General features: G+C 42.9%; 1 protein-coding gene across 1 annotated transcript in view; it reads right to left on the bottom strand.

Moving 5' to 3' along the window:
* Positions 1-25,304, bottom strand: part of PLXDC2 (plexin domain containing 2) — a 390,541-nt gene that overhangs the window by 20,753 nt on the left and 344,484 nt on the right. Inside the window, exons 12-13 of the mRNA XM_038393403.2 lie at positions 24,499-24,537; positions 382-542 (exon numbers count right to left, since the gene is read on the bottom strand). Of these exons, the coding sequence (XP_038249331.1) occupies positions 382-542; positions 24,499-24,537 (200 nt within the window). The remainder of the gene's footprint in view (positions 1-381; positions 543-24,498; positions 24,538-25,304) is intronic.

Raw genomic sequence — 25,304 nt, 5'->3', positions numbered from 1 at the left:
AATGACAATGTGCATCTATTTCATAGTTACCAATAAATCTAGTGACAAAATGTTATTTTAAGTGAGTAAACTGTAAGATAGCAAGAGATTTTGTGAAAATGACTGATAACTGAAATGACTGCAAATGGCCTTTGAATACATATTGTGTAAAAAACTCCTACTTTCTTGAAATAAAAGGAGGGTCGTGAGGGGTGGGGGAAGTGGCTGAATTTATAGCAGCAGTTTTTGGGTTAGGTATTTAAGAGTCTTTAAACATTACAGATTAAAGCTAGTACCTGATTCTAAGAATAGTCTGTAGTTTAAGCTTAGAAAGTACTATTCTGAATAATTATGTTAAACAAGTAACAGAATTAGTGACTCATCATGACACTGTTGACTTACCTCAATAAAGAAGAGACTAGCTGCTGATGTTGGATGATGGTACATATAGACTGTCACAAGGATGGCTGCTGCTACAATGAGGACCAATATCAGAATTCCAACAATTAAACCAGCATGGAGAGTTCCACCTTTCTTCTCTGCAGCGCTATCATCTGTAGAAGCTACAAGCATGGAATACTTATTAGCATGGCAACTGTTTTGTGATTAAGAGAGATTATTTCTTCTCGTCTACAATAAATTATTAAAATGACAACTGAACATTTGTTTTCTCTGTCCTACATTTTCCTGGCCCAAGTTGCAGAAAGAAATTACATCTTCCTTTCCCCCATATACATACTCATATAATGTTAATGAAATGACATTTTCAAATGTTTTATTATTTCTAGCTCAATAAACAAAATTAATATCCTTCTTTCTGAAAGTAATTTGGACATTCTAAAGTTCCTAATTATCTACATAATGAATTTACATAAGAGCAAAATTTGACTTTGATTTTCCCAAAAAACTATCGCAGTTGTCCTACAGACATCAAGTATTAATTGAATACATTTTGAAATATGTATTTTGTCATTTTTTTTTGCAAGCTTCAATTTGAGAGATGTCACAGTTCCCTGTGAGGGGTAGCTAATAAACACATTCTGAAAGCCTGATTCATTAGCTTGGAGAATGATTTCCCAAAGTCCTGTGCAACTGAATCACATTGCAAAAGTGTAACAAATGAATGTTAAATGACCCTCAAATATTTAAATCTTGGTATGAAGGGAGCACAAGTATTACTGAAGTTGATCATTTTGTTAAACTTTATACTGATGGGTCTCTTGTATTATACATTTGCCTTGGGGAAAGAAGACATACCAGAGTATATCCTGTAAAGCAAATAACACTTCCACTCCCAGATAAATCAACCAATTGAAAATCTGATTAACAGTGTTATCATCATGATGAAAGAAGCTCATTAAGTTAGTTAGTTGTCATCTGTGGTACTGGTTGCACTTAGGCGAGTCTGATTCCTATTTTGGGCATCCCAGAGAATTTTAGCAATTTCAAACATCAACCGTAGGTTAATCAGCTACTATTTCCTATAAACAGAATTCACATGTAATCAGTTACCATACTGTACATAGAAAAGAAACAAGAAGAAGGAGAAGGCCTTAGAATGATTCAGAAGCCCTGACTTAGTTTTAAGACCAATTGGAACACGTGATTTGCATACAAAAGCTAATATTGGTGCTTGTGTTCCCATCCTTGTCTGCCATTTTGTCTTTCGAACAATCACCTATTTCATCTGCTTTCACGTGACCCCATTCCGGGCTTCTGAATCACTCCAAAGCCACCCTCTTCTTACTTCTTTTCTACATATAGTGTAGTAACTGATTGAGTGACAGTTCTATTTTTATGCAACTGAAAGCTGATCTCATTAACAAGGACCCTTCACTTTTAAGCCCCTCTCCAAAACACATTTCTGTCATGTTGCCTATAATGACGCTTGTTGAGTTGTATTGAAATCCCTTTTGTTGTTCCCTTTCCTGGCCTAGGATGAATCTGTTTGTCCTTAATTAGTGAGATCCTCAGGGCAGGGGCTGCACCTTCTCATGTGCCTGAAAAGCTCCTAGTACCTCAGAGGCACCACTGCAAACAAATGATACATAAAAATAGTAACAACTACTGTACATGATCTTTTAGCATTCACCAGCTGGTCAACAGATCATTCAAAGCATATCTTAGACAAGGAAAATTGAAAAAGAACAGGAAAGGGACTATCTATCTAGGTTCTCTCACAATGATGCCGGTCACGATACCAGCTGAGCACTTAGGATGAATGGTTAACTCTCATGATCCCAGCTACACATGTTCATGCGTAGTAGTACTCTCAGATGGAATCAAACTGTATAAAGCTAGAGGTCCATAAGAAAAACCATATGAAGGAATTTAAAATGCTACCCAAACTTGGGATCTTGGAGAAGAGCATGAACATCTTAACCTATTTCCTTCTACAGATTTCCTTCCGTGGCTATAGGTAAAGCAGCAGGAAACTCCTTGGAAGCTAGTAGTCTTGTCTTCCAGGTCTTGCGAAAGCTGGCTATGGATCACTTCACATGTTGAAGGCTCAGATAGCAGTTGACCAGCCTAAGAGTCTCTCCTCTGCTTTCACAGCACTAAGCTCAACCACAAGAGCCCAAGGGGGCCCAGGCCCACCCTGCCCTTCTTGTGGCCTGTGGGGTTGGGGGTGTTGCAAAGCCAGGCAAAAGAAGAAGAAAGTAAAAGATCAGAGAAAGAGAAACAAGAGACAGAAAAGGATGAGAGAGAGAGAAAGAAAATGGGCAGAAAAGAAAGAAGAGGAGACAAATGTGCTTGAATATGGTGGAACAGCGCTGGGTGGCCCACATCATTACAAGGGGTGGGGGCTCCTACAGCAAAAAGAAGTTGTGGGGCCTTCGCCATTTCAGTGCACTTTAAATGAATTAACTTTCTTTGTTTTTACTGTTCACAGCTAGGAGCAGATACATTTCAAAATTGCTATGCCAATCATGTTTCACATTTCAAGGGGTCTTATGTATTAATTTTTGTACCATCTGCACAATTTTTTACTACCATTGTAAAATTTTTTACTACCATGGAGGTCCCATGCTCCCTTATCCACCTCGCGGGGGTCGCATTAGCCCTGCATAATTACACCAGGCCAGTGAAGATAAATGGAGCAGAGACTACAGCGCTTGTGGACTCTGGGAGTGCTATCACCCTCATATCAGGTAAGCTGGTAAAAATAGTCAGCTACTACAAGCCAAACGCGTAGCAGTGACGTGCGTGCATGGGGCCGTGAGCCATTACCTCACCATCCCAGTGGAGACAGAGGTTCAGGGAAACCCTATTGAGGTGATCGTGGGAATAGTTCCTAAACTCCCATATCCTGTAGTCATTGGGAGGGACTATCCAGGGTTTGATAATTTACTCCCCCGGGCAAGGCTGAAGGGAGGTGGGGACCCTGAGGACAGCGACTTGTCACTGGGGGAATGTCAACCCCCGATGTTCGCTGAGATTTCTCAGGATCTGTTCTCAGCCCCCCAAATGATCCGGAAGTCAAAAAAAGAGAGGAAGGCCGCGAAGGCCTTGGGAACCCAGATCCTGACCCAGGGCCAGAAGACCTCTCTAGTAGGCAGATGCACGCGAGAAGCCAACAGAGAAACTTCCACCACAGAAGGTGAGCCAGAAGCTGCCCCCAGCCATGATGGCGGTGAGCCATTGGAAGAAGCAGAAGCCGGCCCCTGGGAGCTTGGGCAGGTTAGTCCCAGGAGAGAGACTTTTGGGTGGGACCAGGCGAAGAGCCCAGATATGGTAACGCCAGGAAAGAGGTGGCTGAGATCGATGGGATACACGTGGATGGGAAGGTCCGGGGTCCCGGACCTTACTTTATAGTGAAGAAAGATCTCCTGACCCGCGTGGTGCAAATGCAGGAGCAAGAGATACAACAACTTCTGGTGCCACGAAAACATCAAAAAGCCATATTGAGTCTCGCCCACAATCACCTGTTTGGAGGACACCTAGGGGAAGAGAAAATCCAGGCACTGATCCTGCGGAGGTTCTTCTGGCCAGGAGTACATGAAGATGTCCGGCGATACTGCACCTCTTGTCCGGAGTGTCAGTTACATAGCCCTCGCCTGCACTTGTGGGCTCCTTTGATACCTCTTCCAATAATAGATGTTCCTTTTGAACGGATAGCCATGGATCTGGTAGGGCCCCTAGAGAAGACAGCTCAGGGCCACCAACATGTGCTTGTTGTACTGGACTATGCAACCCGGTACCCCGAAGCTGTTCCCCTGTGCAACACAGCTTCCAAGACAATAGCTAAGGGGCTAGTACAGATCTTTGCCCGGGTTGGGCTACCCAAGGAGATATTGACTGATCAAGGGACACCTTTCATGTCCAAGTTGATGAAAGATCTCATTTCTCCATGATTTCATTGCTCCATGTAAAAGCACTACAGATCTCTGTATACCACCTGCAAACAGACGGCCTTGTGGAAAGGTTCAATAGGACCCTCAAGGCCATGATCAGGAAAGTGGTGAGCCGGGATGGGAAAGATTGGGATACCTTATTGTATTACCTCATGTTGGCCATCCGGGAGGTTTCGTAAGCCTCCATGGGTTTCTCTCCATTGAAACTACTATATGGGTGCCACCCTCGGGGCATATTGGATATAGTCAGAGAAGCCTGGGAAGAGGAGCCAAATCCTGGAAGTAACATAGTTGAGCATGTACTGCAGATGAGAGATCGGATAGCCTGAATTATGCCCATTGTACGGGAACACTTGGAGAGAGCACAGGAGACCCAACGAACTCATTATAATCACCAAGCGAAGCTTCGACGGTTTCAACCAGGGGATCAGGTGATGGTACTGGTGTCCACAGCAGAAAATAAACTGTTGGCCCAGTGGCAGGGACCCTACGAAATAACTGAAGCCATGGGAGAGGTGAACTATAAGGTGCGGCAGCCAGGCCGCCGGAAATCGGAGCAAATTTACCACATCAAACTTCTAAAACGTTGGCACGATCAAGAGGCATACTTAGTCATGCAGGAGACCCTTCCCCAAAAGGATAACTTACATGAGCAAGTGAGGATATTATCCGACTTGATGCCGATACAAAAGATCGAGGCAGCCGACATGATTAATCACAACAGAGATGTGTTCTCTACAAAATCAGGGCGGACAACTGCGACCTATCACCATATCTGCATGATCCCCGGAGCCAAGGTAACATTGAGACCCTACCGAATCCCAGCAGCCAAAAGAGAGGAAATCAAGGCCGAAGAAAAGAAAATGTTAAAATTAGGGGTTATTGAAGAATCTTAAAGCCAGTGGTCCAGTCCAATTGTTCTAGTGCCTAAACCTGACGGTACCATGAGATTCTGTAATGACTTTCGCCGACTGAATGAAATACCCCAGTTTGACGCATACCCCATACCATGCATCGACAAACTGGTTGACCGATTGGGTAGTGCCCGATTCTTGACTATACTGGATCTGACAAAAGGGTACTGGCAGATTCCTCTGACCAAAGAAGCTAAAGAAAAGACAGCATTCTCCACCCCGAATGGGCTATTCCAGTACACTGTCCTCCCTTTTGGACTACATGGTGACCCCAGCCACATTCCAGTGCCTCATGGATAAGCTGCTGCACCCCCATACTAGTTATGCAGCTGCATACCTAGATGATGTCATCATCCATACGCCAGACTGGGGAACCCACTTGGAGAAAGTTGAGGCAGTACTGCGCACCTTAAGGCGAGCTGGCCTCACTGCTAATCCCACTAAATGTGCCATAGGGCTAGCAGAGGCTAGGTACCTGGGATATATTGTGGGAAGGGGCATAGAGAAGCCCCAAACGAATAAGCTAGAGGCAATTCAAAACTGGCCCCGGCCGACCTGAAAGAAGCAGGTCCGTGCGTTCCTAGGTGTGGTAGGCTACTACCGACGGTTTATTCCCCACTTCGCCACTAGGGCAAGTCCCCTAACGGACCTGGTGAAGGCCCGAGGTCCGGACATGGTAAAGTGGACCGATGCAGCAGAGGGGGCATTTACAGACCTTCGGACGGCCCTCTGTAATGACCCTGTACTCATAGCCCTGGAATTTAACAGGGAATTTGTTTTACAAACAAATACTTCCGAGGTGTGGTTGGGAGCAGTTCTGTCGCAAATGGTGGGAGAAGAGGAACATCCGATCCTCTACCTAAGCAGAATGCTTCTCCCAAGAGAACAGAAATATGCAGTAGTCAAGAGAGAATGCCTTGCTGTCAAATGGGCTATGGAGACATTGCGTTATTACCTCATAGGCCGGCGATTTACTCTTGTAACAGACCATGCACCCCTCCAGTGGATGCAGCGGAATAAGGAAAAGAATGCAAGGGTCACCAGGTGGTTCTTATCCCTCCAACCATTCCAGTTCTGCATATGGCACACGGCTGGATGTCACCATGGCAATGCTGATGGTCTGTCATGAGCATACTGCCTGGCGTCCCAAGTTGCCGAACTCTATGGTGTTGAGCGGGGGGGGAGGGGGAGCATGTGACAAGGCAAGGCTAGATGGCTATAGAAAAGTAGTGGGAGATAGATATATTAGCTCCAGGCTAAACAAATCCCTGGTACCAGGTTAAGTGAAATGGAAGCTGCTCCAGGTCAATTAACACACTTGGGCCCAATTAAGAACTTTCCAGAAGGCAGGGAGAATGCTATGTTCATTGGGACACCTGAAGCCAATCAGGGGCTGGCTGAAACTAGTTAAAAGCCTCCAGTCGCTCAAGTGGGTGTGCATGTCAGGAACTGTGGCAAGAAGTTGTGCTGTTGGAGAGGCTGAGTAGTACACATCATATCAGGCACAAGGAAGGAGGCCCTGAGGTAAGGGTGAAGTGGAGCTTGAGGAAGTGAGGGCTGCTGTGGGGGAAGTAGCCAGAAAATTGTACATGTCATATTTCTAAAAGGTCAGCTACCATAGCTGATACTATTAGGGTCCCTGGGCTGGAGCCCGGGCTCCCTCACAATCACCTTTGCCCCTGTTTAATCACTGAGACTGGGAGACAACAGAGACTGTGCAAGGAAGGATAACTTCTCCTCACCTCCCTCGCTGGCTTATGATGAAAATGGCTCAGTAGACTGTGACCCTTGTCTCTAGAGAAAGAACGGTTACGTGGAGGGTCACAGTGAGCCTCTGAGGCTAGTGAAATCCGCCAGGAAACGCAGGACCCACGGAGGCAAGAACAGAGCTTTGTCACACTGTATTTATAGCATTCACCTCCCTATAGCACACTAACCATTTTGCTCCATAGAACAATGTACATGACAGACAGTACTATAGTATACTGCCTACAAGATCTGCTCCATAGTTCAGCTTGATGCTAGCTTTCCACTATGCTATTATTATAATAGAGAGAGATCGTGAGGGCACTTGCCCTTCAGTAATGTAGGAAGGAAGGGAAGGGGCTAACTAGGAATTCATTAGAGCAGAAATATAAAGAGGAGACAGTGGAAGGCTAAGGGAAAATCCCTGAAGGTCTACTACTATTTCTTCAGTGGGAGCCTCGTCTGCCCACCCCCATAGGACAGAGTTAGTGAACTTCCAGACCAGGAAGCAAGGAGGAACTGAGGAGCTACACCAACAACTTATTTTTTTTTGCAAGAAATTTTCTAAGTTATGCATTTCTTTTTTAGGCCTAAGTTGAAGCAAGCCAGCCCTTCTTATCAGTTTGCCCTTATATTTTAGACCAGGCTCCAAAAAGCCCTGCTCATAAATCCCAATATAGCTGTACATACGTGTGCACCTGAAAGTGGCAGGATGCATTTTCATTTTTGTTTATTTGTGGGTTTTTTCCCTTTTCCAGTTACTCCTGGCTATGGCCCAGGTCACATCCACACAGAACTCTTCTTCACTTATATATTGAGGCATTTAAAAATAATGTTTAAAAGTTTATCAATGTAAACTGATCTCCTGATAACACCTGTGGGCTATGTGGAATGGGGCACAAGGCCTCAAGGGAATTTGCGGGAGATGTGGGGAAGCACAGCAGAGTTAGAGGGGACACAGAAGACCTTGAGAGATGTAGAAGGGCAAAAAAGGTGAAATTTGTAATCCACATTAAACATTGTAAACCCTTAAAATTTTCTACATACAAAACATAAGGGAGTACATTTTTCTTTGTGGACAAAAGCCTCTTAGATTTCCTCCTCCTCTGCTCCCATATCTCTCTCAGAATTAATCCTGCCTCAGTGTAGGGGGCTGGACTACAGAGGTCCCCTCCAGCCCTCCGTTTCTATGATTCTATCCCCCTTCTGTGGGCTTGCTATGAAACATGCAGGAGGGAAGCCCTGCTTTGATGACCTCACAAGATCTATTAGAGATCTATCTATGGGTCCCCTACCTGGATATTTTATGAGCTAATCCAAGTTAAACTGTTAGTTCTTAATAAAACCAAACCAAACAAACAGTGAAATACACAAACAAAACCTTTCTTTAAAAAAAATTAAGGTTGAAATTGTATTTCAGGGTGAGTCCAGTTTAACACCAAAAATTATTAAGGGCTGATGCTATAACCCTTACTGACTTAAGTAATCCCATTAAAGCCAATGGTAAAACTCCTGTTGGTATTAGTGTGACTAGTTAAAAGGACTACTCTGATGAGTAGACTTGCAGAATCAGGCCCTAATTTCATTACAAAGGAATACAAGATGGGCATTGAAATTGTTTTCCTGTGAGTGCTTTAAAAATGCATTTGCTGTTAGGCCATGTGGCAATGCTATAATGTATTATTAATGATCATTCTAAAATAATGAATTTATTGGGCTATTCAGATTAATGAAAGACTATTCACATGAGTAATTGTAGTAGCATAAAGCACCATCACATATTTACACTGATTTCTGGAACTAATGAGTTAGTGTCCTATAGCAGTGGTTCTCAAAGCCGGTCCGCCGCTTGTTCGGGGAAAGCCCCTGGCAGGCCGGACCTGTTTGTTTATCTGCCGCGTCCGCAGGTTCGGCCAATCGCAGCTCCCACTGGCCGTGGTTCTCCGCTCTAGGCCAATGGGGGCTGCGGGAAGCAGCGCAGGCCAAGGGATGTGCTGGCTGCCCTTCCCGCAGCCCCCATTGGCCTGGAGCGGCGAACCGCGGCCAGTGGGAGCTGCGATCGGTCGAACCTGCGGACGAGGCAGATAAGCAAACCGATCCGGCCCGCCAGGGGCTTTCCCCGAACAAGCGGCGGACCGGCTTTGAGAATCACTGTCCTATAGTAATTTAAATGTTAAAGAAATAGAACGTACAATGCGTTTTTCAGGGTCTTTGTGTGAATATGCCACTTGGTGAAGGTTTTTTTTTGTTTTGTTTTTGTTTTGTTGGTTTTGTCTTTGCTGATTTTCGGCTTGTTCCTGCTTTTCTTGAAGTCAATGATAGAACTCTGATTGGCACAATTTGCATGAGTAAGGATGAAAAAATGAATGTTTCAGGATTGGGTTTGATTTTTTAAGCAAAGGATTGTAGCATGGAGATTGTGCTGGCTGAGAAACCATGCAGTACTTTTATTATGTATTAGTAATATTAATGCAAAAGCAATAGTAATACCCGCATGTTCTTAATAAACAAGCTCTTTCCAGTACTGGCTTAGGAATATTAAAATATGTTAATACATTATTATTATTTTATGTATATAGCATCAAAGAGTGGTGGTGGTGGGGGAAACTTTACACACACTTCAACTGACAGGTCTGATCACCAAAGAGCTCACAATCTAGAGTGCTGATCCTAAAGAGAGAGACTAAAATAAGCAGAAATGACAGAGTACAGACAAAGAACAGGCTTGTCCTGGGGGAAGGTCCCATTTTTTTCATAATCATTTTTTTCAGAGCAGATGGAAATGTACCCTTGCACCTTACATGGAAACTGCTGAGCTATGGAAGTTTTACAGATGAGTCCTTTGTCCCATAATCGCACATGACAAAGGGTTTTAATCACACAATTATTATGGAATCACAGAAATTGGAGACTTCTAAAGACCTATAGTTGTTAGGTCATTTAATGCCTCACATGGCCAATGCATGGCTGCACCCTATGAGCCCCTGTGTTTTATAAGAGAATGGGGCTGGTAGAGTATTCTCCAGGGCGGGCCCTGAGCTTTACAAAAAATCCACTCACCTGTTTGTGAAAAATAGTGCAATCTGCAAATCTTGAGGTCTTGGGGAAAGAGGGATATGCTGAGAGCTGGGTTTAGGGGCTGCGTATTTTCTGCTTTTGGGGAAGTTGCAGGGTTACACCCTCAAACACTGGGAGATTTCAGTTCTGTATCTGAAGTTGAGACACTGAGCCCCTCTCACCACATTGCACTACAACCTCAGTCATCCATTCAAAATACTAATGCACCTAGGCTAACATAAGGTGCCACAAGTACTCCTTTTCTTTTTGCGAATACAGACTAACAAGGCTGCTACTCTGAAACCTATCATTCCCACAGTGTTCTCTCCTAAGCTACTTCTTGCTCCCTACTTGGTCCAATTGCCCCCTTTCCCAGGAATTTCAGGAGATACGAAATAGCTGCTTCCCCGTAACGGAATCTTCTGGGAATCACCAGGCAAAGGTTCTTTCCCACATGTTCCCTCTCTCCCCACTGGGCAGGGCAAGAGCAGAAATGCTCCTCCTAGTGCATAATGCTTAGCTGTAAAGAAGTTGCAAGACAGCCCCAAGGATTGTTTAGTTACCACACATGGCTGATGGGGGAACTATCTGCAGTCATCTCAGAAAACAGATGGTTTAGGATCTTACATGTTGGGAAAGCAGAGAGAGATTTACAGTTTGAAGAACCCTACAGAGAATCAAAGGAACATCCATAACAGTGCATTTACTGCTGTTGCAACAACTTAATGCTCTCGACTTCCATCTTTCTTCACTGTAATGGAGTATGATGTCCTTGTTTTGGGTTGAAGTAATTCCTTTAGCATTCATTAATACTTTTGAGCTTTCTGCTTCACTGTTATTTGCTTGGCTGCACAAGGAGTAATAAATTTATGCAGAAGTGGATTAAGATGTATTGGGGACCTAGGCACAAAGAACTTTTGGGTCCCCCATACTCCTTCGCCATGGTGCCCCATCCCCTGCTCCTCCTCTCCCCCAAGGCCCTGCTTCTTAGCCAGGCAGTGGTAAAAGCTGTGGCAGCTGCCCAGGGAGACGGTTTGCTGTGGGGAGCCCAATGGTGCTAGAACCTTGTAAAAGCGTGTGTGGGGGGGGGGCAAGGCCAAATTGGCAGAGGAATCCCCCACATTGTCCCTGGACCCTGCTGCCTCCTCTCCATTGCCCCGAGCTCCCTTTCATGGCATGGCACCCCAGGTTCACCCTGCTCCTTGCCTCTTGATCACAGCACCCCCCCGACCATGGCCCCCCCACCCGTAAGGCTGGCCCTGTATTCACCTTATTTCCAAACTCTACTGCCTTCCTAGATTGGCATCAGGATACACATGCCAAAATTAAAACTCCCAGGCTCAGTGTAGAGTAAGATCGAAACAGCCGACTACTAACATTAAGATTTATACTTCTCCTCTAGTGGCCAAAAATCATGCTCTCAGTATATTAGGATGCACCGAACAGGCCCAGAATGACAGGATTCACATTAGAGAGACAAGGTGGGTGATGTAAATATCTTTTATTGGACCAGCTTCTGTTGGTGAGTGAGACAAGCTTTCGAACTTACAGATCTGAAGAAGAGTTCTGCATAAGCTTGGAAGCTTGTCTCTCCCCAAGAGAAGTTGCTCTAGTAAAAGATATTACCTCTCCCACCTTGTCTTGCTAACATCTTGGGACCATCAGAGCTACAAGAGCACTGCATACAAAAATGGAGGATTCACATTAGCAGCCCAGAGTGATCACCACACCAGGGTACTATTTTCAAGATTCATATTTCTAGCATGATGCTGTTATTACACCATGGCACTAGCCCTACCAGCACAATGAGATACATATAGCAGGGTGTGAATGCATTCCTGGAGTCCCCCAAATTGGCTGTGGCAGTAATTTGCCACTGCATTTGTGGTTAAGATAATGTCTTAAAATTATCTTCCCCCCTGCATGTAAGGGAGGAAAGATGGTCTTATTCAAGTACTACAAACTGTGACCCAGGAGATCTGGGTTCAATTTCTGGCTCTGCCACAGATTTTCTGTTTGACCATGGACAAGTCACTTAGTTTCACTCAGTCTGCTCTGGACTGGAATCAAGAAGACTTGGAAGTAGAAAGCCCAAAGGGATTCTTTATTCAGGATGCTGGACATGAACAGGCTCTGTAGTGCCATGGTTCTCTAGTTCAGTGGCTCTTAACCTTTCCAGACTACTGTACCCCTTTCAGATATCTGAATGATCTGGAGGATGGCGTGGATTGCACTTTCAGCAAGTTTGCATATGACACTAAACTGGGAGGAGTGGTAGATATGCTGGAGGGTATGGATAGGATACAGAGAGACCTAGACAAATTAGAGGAATGGCCAAAAGAAATCTGATGAGGTTCAACAAGGACAACTGCAGAGTCCTGCACTTAGGAAGGAAGAATCCCATGCACCACTACAGACTAGGGACCGAAGGGCTAGGCAGCAGTTCTGCAGAAAAGGACCTAGGGGTTACAGTGGACGAAAAGCTGGATATGAGTCAACAGTCAACAGTGTGCTGTTGTTGCCAAGAAGGCCAATGGCATTTTGGGATGTAGAAGTAGGGGCATTGCCAGCAGATCGAGGGACGTGATCATTCCCCTCTATTCGACATTGGTGAGGCCTCATCTGGAGTACTGTGTCTAGTTTTGGGCCCTATACTACAAGAAGGATGTGGCAAAATTGGAAAGCGTCCAGCGGAGGGCAACAAAAATGATTAGGGGACTGTAACACAGGACTTATGAGGAGAGGCTGAGGGAACTGGGATTGTTTAGTCTGCAGAAGAGAAGAATGAGGGGGGATTTGATAGCTGCTTTCAACTGCCTGAAAGGGGGTTCCAAAGAGGATGGATCTAGACTGTTCTCAGTGGTAGCAGATGACAGAATGAGGAGTAATGGTCTCAAGTTTCAGTGGGGAAGGTTTAGGTTGGATATTAGGAAAAACTTTTTCACTAGGAGGGTGGAGAAGCACTGGAATTGTGTTATCTAGGGAGGTGGTGGAATCTTCTTTCTTAGAAGTTTTTAAGGTCAGGCTTGACAAAGCCCTGGCTGGGATGATTTAGTTGGGGTTTGGTCCTGCTTTGTGCAGGGGTTGGACTAGATGACCTCCTGAGGTCCCTTCCAACCCTGATATTCTATGATTCTATGATTTGTCTTGTGTATGCCCAAGTTTCACCTCACTTAAAAACTACTTGCTTACAAAATCAGACATAAAAATACAAAAGTGTCACAGCCACATTATTACTGAAAAATTGCTTATTTTATCATTTTTACCATATAATTATAAAATAAATCAGTTGGAATATAAATATTGTACTTACATTTCATTGTACAGTATGTCACCTACTACAGGACAGGCCCAACGAAGAAAATAACAGAATGCCATTAGCCATCACCTTCAGCCCCAAACAAAAACCTCTCCAACGCATCATCAAGGATCTACAACCTATGCTGAAGGACGACCCATCACTCTCACAGATCTTGGGAGACAGGCCAGTCCTTGCTTACAGACAGCCCCCCAATCTGAAGCAAATACTCACCAGCAACCACACACCACACAACAGAACCACTAACCCAGGAACCTATCCTTGCAAAAAAGCCCGTTGCCAACTCTGTCCACATATCTATTCAGGGGACACCATCATAGGGCCTAATCACATCAGCCACACTATCTGAGGCTCATTCACCTGCACATCTACCAATGTGATATATGGCATCATGTGCTAGCAATGCCCCTCTGCCATGTACATTGGTCAAACTGGACAGTCTCTATGTAAAAGAATAAATGGACACAAATGAGATGTCAAGAATTATAACATTCAAAAACCAGTTGGAGAACACTTCAATCTCTCCGATCATTCTATTACAGACCTGAGGGTGGCTATCCTTCAACAAAAAAACTTCAAAAACTTCCAACGAGAGACTGCTGAATTGGAATTAATTTGCAAACTGGATACAATTAACTTAGGCTTGAATAGAGACTGGAAGTGGATGGATCATTACACAAAGTAAAACTATTTCCCCATGTTTATTCCCCCCCTCCACCCGCCACTGTTCCTCAGACGTTCTTGTCAACTACTGGAAATGGCCCACCTTGATTATCACTACAAAAGGTTCCCCCCCACACTCTCCTGTTGGTAATAGCTCACTCTAAGTGATTACTCTCTTGTTACAGTGTGTATGGTAACACCCAATGTTTCATGTTCTCTATGTATATAAATCTCCCCACTGTATTTTCCACTGAACGCATCCGATGAAGTGAGCTGTAGCTCATGAAGCTTATGCTCAAATAAATTTGTTAGTCTCTAAGGTGCCACAAGTCCTCCTTTTCTTTTTGCAAATACAGACTAACACGGCTGCTACTCTGAAACCTGTCGGTATATAGAACAGTATAAACAAGTCATTGTCTGTATGAAATTTTAGTTTGTTCTGACTTGGCCAGTGCTTTTTATGTCGCCTGTTGTTTAACTAGGCAAACATCTAGATGAGTTGATGTACCCCCATAGGTATGCGTACCCCTGGTTGAGAACCACCGCTCTAGTTTGCTGGGTGCCAATGCTCTATTGGTATAGGCTAATGGTGCAAATTACTGCATTGTTCTGCGCTAGATACACACCAAAACCTCCAGGGGCTTGTACTAGAAATAACTTTAGTCTGTCTGACAGGCTCAAAGGGACTCAATTGTGTGCTGTGTCATTTGGCCTGGCAAATCACCTGCCTGCGCTCTTCATCCCCAAGGGAGTGTGGCTAGCTGGATTAAGTGTGGCCAAGGCACTGTCTCCTCTGCCTGCCAGTTGAGGTTAGGTACAGCTACTGGGCCTATGCATGCTACCTTCTTTCTAAAGCTGCCTCTAGTGCTCCCTGAGGCATTCATTATATTTTCCCTGTGAAGGCATAAAGCTTTACAGCACTTTTAACTCAGGGTGTATCTGCACTAGTCTTCCCTACAAATTTTCCACAAACAACTGTGTCGCTCACCAATGGTAGCAAGGATGAGAATGTTAGTATATACAGGGCTCCGAGCTGTACTGGTGAGAACAAAAGTGGGAAATTTTAAAGGAAAAGCATTCAGTCTGGACAGTGCCTAATTCTCTACTCCCCTGTCCGCTCTCCAGCAAAACACTTTGGCCTGGCTTACACATACAAGTTTAATACAGTAGTTTAATACAGTAGTTTAATTAAATGGGTGGTGTTAAATTGATTCAGTTAGACCAGCACAACTGTGTGTGTGGTCTTGCATCTGGTTTACAATAATAGATATGTCAGCAGCAGAGGCAAATTAAACCAGCGTAAGCCAGGCTTAAATCGAGGTAAGTGTCTACACACACAGATGTTTCACTTTAGCTAAACCGCTTAAACATTACACCATATCTTAAACCACTACAGTTTGTTTGTGTAGACAAGGCTTCTGTGGCAAAGCCAGGGTCTGACATGCATTCTCTGCATAGAAAATAACAATGGCTTTATTTTTTGGGCAGACTTTGTAGTTATATGTATCGACTCTCTGGGTAATTTACCCCTTATTTCCCATATTTACTGTGAGGATAACTGCAGTAAGAAGATGATGACAGCAAAACTGGTGAGCAGTGAAGATATGAAAATACTAGAGAAAATCCACATACTTTAGCTTAAGGCTCTTTTGGGCACTCCCCAAAGCACCAGGAAGCAAACTGAAGTGAAAGCAATTTATCAGACCTATTACATTAATAATCTTTACTTTCAGGAAATGTAATCTGTGATGTTGTTTCTCCAGGATGGATGAGTTCAGCACTTTATCCTCTGGCTGAGAATTTAAACTAGTCCTTGGACAAGCAGGCTGGATTTAAAGCGTACAGCTCACATTTGTTGAACCAAACAGTACTGCATGCCTAAGAGCCTGATAATTAACAAGGATCGAACCATAAAAAAATTGAACAACACTTGAAAATATACAAGACCATTTTTTGTTGCATAAATATTATAGTGGTGACAAGTTAATTACCATCCCGTTAAAAGATCTTGTGCTGGATTACAGTTCGACATGTCGCAAAAAGAAAAGGAGTGCTTGTGGCACCTTAGAGACTAACAAATTTATTTGAACATAAGCTTTCGTGAGCTACAGCTCACTTCATCGGATGCATTTGGTGGAAAATACAGAGGGGAGATTTATATACACACACAGAAACATGAAACAATGGGTTTTATCATATACACTGTAAGGAGAGTGATCACTTAAGATGAGCCATCACCAGCAGCGGGGAAGGGGAGGGAGGAAAACCTTTCATGGTGACAAGCAAGGTAGGCTATTTCCAGCAGTTAACAAGAATATCTGAGAAACAGTGGGGGGTGGGGTGGGGGGGAGAAATAACATGGGGAAATAGTTTTACTTTGTGTAATGACTCATCCATTCCCAGTCTCTATTCAAGCCTAAGTTAATTGTATCCAGTTTGCAAATTAATTCCTATTCAGCAGTCTCTCATTCACCTGCGCTCTACCAATGTGATATATGCCATCATGTGCCAGCAATGTCCCTCTGCCATGTACATTGGTCAAACTGGACAGTCTCTACGTAAAAGAATAAATGGACACAAATCAGATGTCAAGAATTATAACATTCAAAAACCAACTGGAGAACACTTCAATCTCTCCGGTCACTCGATTACAGACCTGAGGGTGGCTGTCCTTCAACAAAAAAACTTCAAAAACAGACTCCAGTGAGAGACTGCTAAATTGGAATTAATTTGTTCTTGTTAACTGCTGGAAATAGCCTACCTTGCTTGTCACCATGAAAGGTTTTCCTCCTTTCTCCCCCCTGCTGCTGGTGATGGCTCATCTTAAGTGATCACTCTCCTTACAGAGTTTATGATAAAATCCATTGTTTCATGTTCTCTGTGTGTGTATATAAATCTCCCCTCTGTATTTTCCACCAAATGCATCCGATGAAGTGAGCTGTAGCTCACGAAAGCTTATGCTCAAATAAATTTGTTAGTCTCTAAGGTGCCACAAGTACTCCTTTTCTTTTTGCGAATACGGACTAACACGGCTGCTACTCTGAAATCAGTTCGACAAGTCATTATTTTTATTTCCAAATAATAAAGCATGGCCTCAGTAACTCATGGCACCATGCAAAATTACTGCTGCATTATCTGTGGCTAAGAATATAATTAATTCCTTTCACCATTGCAGAGAATACTTACAATTTTTAAGTAAAATGATTTAGGTATTGCAGCACAATATTGAGAATTTATTTTATAAAAGGAACAGCTGTCAAGCCCCATGTCTCAGAAAACAGAGTTGGCACAGGATAGACTGATTTTACAAAACATTACGGCTAAAAATATCAAGATCCGCCTGCCCCCATCTTGTCAGCATTAGCTGTGCTTGGACTGCATGAAGAGTTCCTAGGCAGCACACTCATGCCATGTATCTGCCATACTTTGTGCTAAACCAGGGCTTGTCTTTAAGGGTTAAGGAGGAATTTTTCGAATGCTGCTGATGGGGATTGTGAATGTTTGTTTCACTTTTCCTTGAGCTCCGTGCATGTCAGAAGGCTGTGAGTGGTTGGTTTTGTCAGGATTTGAATAGTGGTGACTGATTTTGATCCTTATGAACATGTCAATTTAGCTGTGTCATCTTCTTAGGGTCTGAGTCCTCTGCAGTACTGGTGCATGTGGGGGTTCTAGCATATCCCACAGGTGACTATATTTCCAGGAATAATGATTGGTAGAATACGGAGAAGCACTTTTAAAACTGAGCATAGGTTAGAGGTATCCATCACTCATGCCCAATTGTTAACATGAAGAAAGGGCTGGTTGGGAGAATGATTCCAAACAAGTATTGATAGGGGCTTCATGTGGCCACTGTTTATTTGAGGCACAATGCCTCCAGGAACTCCTGGTAGGAGGGTCCCACTCTGCGTTGCTCACAACTCAGCCGATGGCTGGCACTCATTGTTTGTACTTGCTTTAGTAATAGCCAGCATAATTCACCAATCAGTGGGTACATCTACACTTTGTCTGGGAGCAAGCCTCCCAGCCTGGGTATAGATTAGTGGTAGTGGGGCTCTCACTTGTGTACTAAAATAGCAGCACAGACATTGTAGTGCCAGTGGAGTCTCGAGCTAGCCACATGAGGTCAACCCTACCCCTTGGGTCCAAGCTCACTTCCAGCTGCAATGTAGACATACCCATACATATAACATGTTCCCCTCTGGGTCTGATACACAGAGAATGTGAGTCTGTTACAGCCCCCAACTATGCAGGCTGGCTCCTTAGCTCAAGCTGTAAAGTCTCAGCTTTGGAGGTCTCTGGTTCAATCCCCACTGTTTGCTAAGATGGATGCTGCCATCCTCTTATCTAGTAGATACCTAGATCTAACAGCAGCCAGAGGTATTTTATTTAATAGACTATATATTTCCCCTTTAATGCCTTTGGTTCATACATAGGCTGTTTTGGGAAGGAAGAATGTTGCTCACAGCCACATGCTACAGTAGATTTCCCATTACCCTTTCTCAGGAAACAGTGGCTTCTTCTTCCAAGCACATGGACTGAAATTGTATACCAATGAACTGCAGTTAGCAAAACATTTTGAGTTTATAGTCCAACTCTGACTATATTTCATATAAAACTGAAAAAAACAGGAGTGCTCTGGGATGTATTCAAGACCCTATTCCAACTTTAACTAGTCTAGAGAGTTTGATTATGTGAACAAATTCATTACTTGGAAGTGCTAGAGGAGAAATGGCTTGATAATTGGTTGGGCTGATACTGCTGAGATAGCAAAGTGGAGCTATCCAGCAGCACAGGGCATTTGTTAGCTTAAGTAAATATGCAAATTTACCTAGATCAGAGGCGGGCAAACTTTTTGGCCTGAGGGCCACATCGGGTTTCCAAAATTGTATGGAGGGCCAGTTAGGGGAGGCTTTGCCTCCCCAAACAGCCAGGCGTGGCCTGGCCCCTGACCCCTATCCAAACCCCCCTGCTTCTTGCCATCTGATGCCCCCCCCGCCCCACCCGGGACTCCAACCCCATCCAATCCCCCCCGTTCCCTGTCCCCTGATGGCCCCCCGGGGACTTCTGCCCCATTCACCACCCGCTGCTCCCTGTCCCCTGACTGCACCTTGACCTCCAGTCCCTGAATGCCCCCCCGCTGCCCCATCCAACCCCTCCTCTCCTTCCTGACTGCCCCCCGGGGGCCCCTGCCCCCATTCAACCCCCCTGTTCCCTGCCCTCTGACTGCCCCGACCCTTATCCACACCCCAGCCCCCTGCCCACCCCCTCAAACTCCCCTGCCCTCTATCCAACTCCCCCCCCGCTTCCTTACCGCACTGCCTGGAGCACCGGTAGCCATGCCATGCCCTGCAGCTGCGCTGCCCCAGGAGCTCTCAGCCCCGCCGCCCAGAGCACAGCACCAGCGGCACAGTGAGCTGAGGCTGCAGGGGAGGGGGAACAGCAGGGGAAGGGCCGGGGACTAGCCTCCCAGGCCAGGAGCTCAGGGGCCAGGCAGGAGGGTCCCGCGGGCCGGATGTGGCCCGTGGGCCGTAGTTTGCCCACCTCTGACCTAGATACTTGGTTTCACATCACAAATGACAAGTTATTTTTGATTTGTTAAAGGACCAGTAAAGTATGTGCACAAGACAATTTTCTTGCTGGTTTATTTGATAGTCTGGGTGGCTAATTGCTTTTCACAAGCCCCACCTACTTGTCCTTATCCTATTAATACACTCCCCCCCCCATACCCCTCTTTTTCTTATCTTTGAGCTCTGGTAGCATCTCTCTATTTTTTCTGATTGCTGTTTCCATCACTAATGACACAGTCCTAAAGCTGCTTATTGATAAGACTGTTTTTAAACAAACACAGCACAGCATCAATAAAATAAAGAACAGTTGGATACTCTGTCAAGTCTCCACTGGGGAAATTCTTTGCTACCATGAACTGCATAAACTCTGCAATTATGTCAGAACTCAAATGTTTTTAAACAGCTGAGAAACTCAGGGTTAGACCTATAAAAATGTAGACCTATTAAATTGTAGAGTCAAATCCCATTTGGAGTTTTGCCAAAATGCAGACTAGAGCTAATACCCTCCCCTTCTCGCAGGAAAAGACTTGGAAAAGGAAGACTGAACCATGGCTTTTTGACTTCTTGGCCTACAGGTGTACTTGGCATCAGAGCCGATTAGTCAGAGGGCAGGGGTACTATTTCTTTTGGGCAAGCCACGATCTGAGGGAATAACAACAAAGCCATGAATGGTGGATCTTAGCCTGTGCAGGGTCCACCTCCCTGAAATAGTAGTAATATAGCTCTCGAATGTGCCATGCTATCACTAACTGAGCAATTCTAAGCATCTTTTTTTGAATCATGCAGAAACTTAGTATGTTAAAAGAAAATACTTTTAAGATAATGATTAGCAGGTATCAATATAATAAACATAATCATAGGTTTCAACTGGAGTTTAGGGTGCACAAGAAGGGAAGGACTGGGCCCTATCCAAATTTATTATTATGTGTGCATAAATTTAGACTGGGATTTTCAAAGGCAGTTAGGTGCTCAAATTCCAATGGGAGTTGGAAATATGTGTTAACTACTTATGCTAAACAATTTGTTCCACTTTGTATTTAGCTATGACACCTTGAGTACATTTCCCAGTCCTGAAGAAGAGCTCAGAGAAAGCTCAAAAGCTTGTCTCTTTCGCCAACAGAAGTTGGTCCAATAAAAGATATTACCTCATCCACCTTGTTTCTCTAAAACCCTTAGGCTCCATTGCAAAAGTCCAGTCTTATATTGCTTTTTTAATAAACACTGTATTGTACCAAATATATGCAACAGTATTCATGTCTTTTTCCCAAGACTGCAAAACTTGATTTTGTTTGATGGCCATATGCATACTACACACACTGTATTTCACCCTATACAAAAGGCTGGCAGATGTCTTATACAACACTCACTTCCAGCTAAAACATGGTTTTGAGAGCTTAAGTAGGACATAAGTGGCATGGGGTGTATCTACAAAATGCAAAGAAAACCCTGTGGTGCTGAATCTCAGAGCCTGGGTCAAATGACTTGGGCTTACGGAGCTCGGGTTATTTATAAGAATGTAGACATTCCTGCTTAGGCTGGAGCCTGGGATCTGAAACCCGGCAAGGGGTGACGGTCTCAGAGCCTGGGCTCCTGCCCGAGCAGGAATGTCTACACTGATATGTTTAACCTCTCAGCCTGATCCCTGCAAATTGGCTTGGGCTCTGAGACTTGACATCAAGGGTTTTTCTTTGCAATACAGACATGCTCATACAGGCCTTTTGTTGGTCTTCTGCTCAAGGGCGAATTTCACAGTAGCACATCAGAGAGCTTGGTAGTTCTCAAATGGAAGTTTATTCTTTAAGAAGATATTCTGACTAATGGAAAATGGAAACAGTTGGTCTCATGGCCATTGCCTTACACATAAATCCTATCTTTCTCAGTGCTCAAACTCAAGAGAAGTGAAGAATCTACAGCTAGCAGATCATGGTAATGAGCTATCTAAAAAAGATCAAAACAAATATATAGAACTCTGGGACAATTATCTGTTGTTTTCATCTAAATTCAGTTTGAACTAGTTCAATGAAAAAGGGGCTCACTCAATCATAAATAATTTTAAACTAGAAAAGCTTAGTTCATCCTACATGAACCAAAGTATTTAAATTCCATTTTTTAGCTTCCCTGAATAAGTGATTCTAAATCACGCACCCAAGAATTCTCAACATGAAAGGGCTATTACTGTAACATTATTGCCAGCTGCCTGCTTCCTTTATGAAAAATTAGATAACTGCTTTTGAAATATGTTAGCTTTGGTACACATGAAGTTAAAGGAAAATAAGAACAACAATGGATTGAAGGGCTTTTATAACATAAAATATAAAAAAGCAATGCTATTGTACAAGAACATCTTAATTTTCCTAAACTTTTAAACCAGGTTTTTCAAGTTTGAAAACTTTTAAGAGAATGAAGAGTTAACAAGTGTGACGTTAAGCTAGCCGACTATAAAAAATCCTTAGACGTGCATACGGGTAACTGGCAGTAATGGAAGAACAAATGCAGAAGAAATAGATAAAAGCTAAATTGGAATTTATGGTAAAAGGTGCCACACAAGGTTATATGTGAATGGGTATAGCACTAAATTACAAGTGATTTTCTCATATAACTAAAAGGTGAGGGCAGTTTGACCTACAAATGGAGTCTGCTTTAAAATTTTAATTTTTGCTTGATAAAATTTGGCTTCATAAATTCCAGTCAAAGGGGAAATGCAGAATTTATACAAAAAGAAAAGGAGTACTTGTGGCACCTTAGAGACTAACAAATTTATTTGAGCATAAGCTTTCGTGAGCTACAGCTCACTTCATCGGATGCATTTCCACTGTATGCATCCGATGAAGTGAGCTGTAGCTCACGAAAGCTTATGCTCAAATAAATTTGTTAGTCTCTAAGATGCCACAAATACTCCTTTTCTTTTTGCGAATACAGACTAACACGGCTGCTACTCTGAAATGTGTCAGAATTTATACAGAATCCTTTTGTTGTATCTAACCATCTGTTGACTGTTATCATCCAAGGACACATCTAGCTATAGCCATTATTGATCAGATATAGTTTAGTTTTCCATTACAAAAGGTTCACTTTGATTTGAGTTTTACAGGATCTAGTTTGGAAAAGCTAAAGACTCTGTATTTGGTTGACCTGGAAACTTCTACTCTTTATGAAAGGCTGACAAATCACAGCGTATCAAAGAACAAACCTGTGGCTACGGAGGTTTTATCAGAGCCTAATCTAAGGGCTATTGTAAAACTCAATGCATAATTGAAGATTCATGAAGAACAACTTCCCAGATTAAAAGCTAGGTTTACTATGTGAATGAAAAATCCTGCTGAATGACTTTGCTTTCATACTGTTTGAAGTCCATATCACCACCTTCTTTTTTATTTCAAGAACTAACGCAAGAAAAGTGAATCTATACCTGCTGGTTTCTATTTCTGAAATCAAGCAGCTTTATGCACTGAAACTGCCTACCTAGGCTTAAAGAAAGCCATACCACAAATTCTACCAAGGGACTACATCTGAGTTCTTCCTCTTGATTTTGAACGTTTTGCTTTCTGTTTCAGAGATTTCCTTCTCAGATCTTAGGCAAGAGGAGGAAGCCAAATACAGTGTTTGAAGTAACTCCCCCAGTGTGGGAGAGAACTGGAATTTATTTTTTAAAAATATATTGTTTGGGTTTGATGTAATTTTATATTATTATGCTCTTTAAGAAGAAGCGCACTGAAGCATTTGTTTTGATAAAACAAAGTGTAACAAGTTCAAAAACAAACAAGGGAAAGAACAGGTCAAATGTGGGGCTGACCAACCATAGCAGTATCCCTTTTAATAAAATGGTTAAATGGTTAATTTGTAAGTTACCTTATTCAGAGTTTCCAGTAATATTTCAAATCCATGTCAATTAACAACAAATGAACAGCCCTGCATGAGGCAAAGTTCAATACATTCCTAGCTGCGCTGTTGCTATTGATAGTGAGGTGAAGATGTTATCCAGACAGATGAGTGACTAGAAAAATGATTCAGAGGGAGATATTTAACTTATGAGAGGAGGAGAACTAAATAAAAAATCCACTCAAGGATATCACTGGTGAACCAAGCAGCAAAAAATCAATCCAGAATGTCAAGGGCCATATGGACACCACACATTCTTTTAAGCCTAAGACAACTGTAAAAGGTAACTAGTATCAACAGTAAAGCTTCCCTTTACATCAGTGCAGGTCCAGTGCATTTCATCATGCAGAACAAATCAGCATTCACTCTAAGGGTCTGATCCAAACCCACTGAAGTCAATGGGAGTCTTTCTATTGGCTTCAATGAGCTATGTTTAGTGACTCAGTGCTACTTCTCTTGAAGTCATTGGCAAAACTCTCAACAATTCCAAAGGGAGCATGAACTGAGATGCTGATACTGCCAGGAGGACTGTGGGGGTGAGGTCTCTTGAAGAGCCCCATTGAAAAGGGTCCATAATATTATATGCCTAATCAGAGAAATCATGTGGATAACAACTTAACCTGTTACATCAAGCTACAAATACTGTAGCTTATAGTATCTTATATAGACCACATCACAACACATATATGAATACTGTTATTAAAAACTATCACCAGCCCCACTCCCCATATCATCTTCTCCCCTAGATTTTTGCCTTTAATAGATCAACTTTTTCAATGCTAAAGTTATTTTACTGTTACACTAATGAGTTATAAAGACTGTTGTAAACATTTAATTTACTAAGCAGTTGCTTAGCCTTTTTACCCTGGTACTCTGCCATAGAGATGTGGATAATTTAAGTCCCTTGGGGACCTGGTATAAGACATTTCTACACTCTGATTTAGAGGAATTAAGCTGAGCAGGCTGTAGTTATGTAACCTATTGACATTGTTTACACACACACAAAAATCACCTCTTACCTCCATTATCTTTTAGGTGCAGTGCTATCTTGGTATCATCTAAAAAAGAAATTCACCATTACTAACACAGGAAACCTAGTTTAATTTGGTCATAGATCTCTTTAATGATATTCTAATGTCCAACAGATTTAACCATCAGAATAGAATTTGGTGTTCTACTCATATAGGGCTTGATCCTCTTCTTCACATTGAGTAGTACCGTACTCCTCTAATAGTACTAAGACATCTAAAGGACTATCAGTGGAGTAAGGTAGAATTCAAAATGAATAAAGGTATGAGGATCTAGCCCATAGCTTTTAAAAGCACCTTTACCTATGTAATATAAGTATGATTATTTGTATGACTGACTCTGTAGGTCACATGACATATTCAGGACTCAGGGAGCAGTCGACAGTAAAAAAACCCCCAAAACAATTATTAACTGTTCCCATAAGAAATCATTGGAAAAATATACCTGTTTCAAAGTCTCTATATATTTCCAGATTTCTTTTATTACTTGTATATTTGATGAGCCAAATATCTGGGGCATTATTGGCAAATGAGCATTCAGGAATAAAGCTACAAATCCTGCAGTGACAGTTTCTAAACTTTTCTTGCTGCTTTGCTGCAATGAAAGCCAGCCCTTTTCATCAATAGACTCCCACCTTGTAACATCTTCAGTTTTAGGCTTAACACTTAGAAGCTAGAAATATTTCTGCCAGAATCTATTAAAAAATTCTGGCCATACTGTACAGCTTCCCATATATTAACAGGCAATTCTGCTAGAATAAGAGCTGCCATGATATTTTATAGTTGCTACTTGATTC

This window comes from Dermochelys coriacea, chromosome 2 (assembly GCF_009764565.3).
Source record: "Dermochelys coriacea isolate rDerCor1 chromosome 2, rDerCor1.pri.v4, whole genome shotgun sequence".
In the NCBI taxonomy this organism is placed as follows: domain Eukaryota; kingdom Metazoa; phylum Chordata; order Testudines; family Dermochelyidae; genus Dermochelys; species Dermochelys coriacea.
This window is presented reverse-complemented; position numbering and strand designations above follow the sequence as displayed.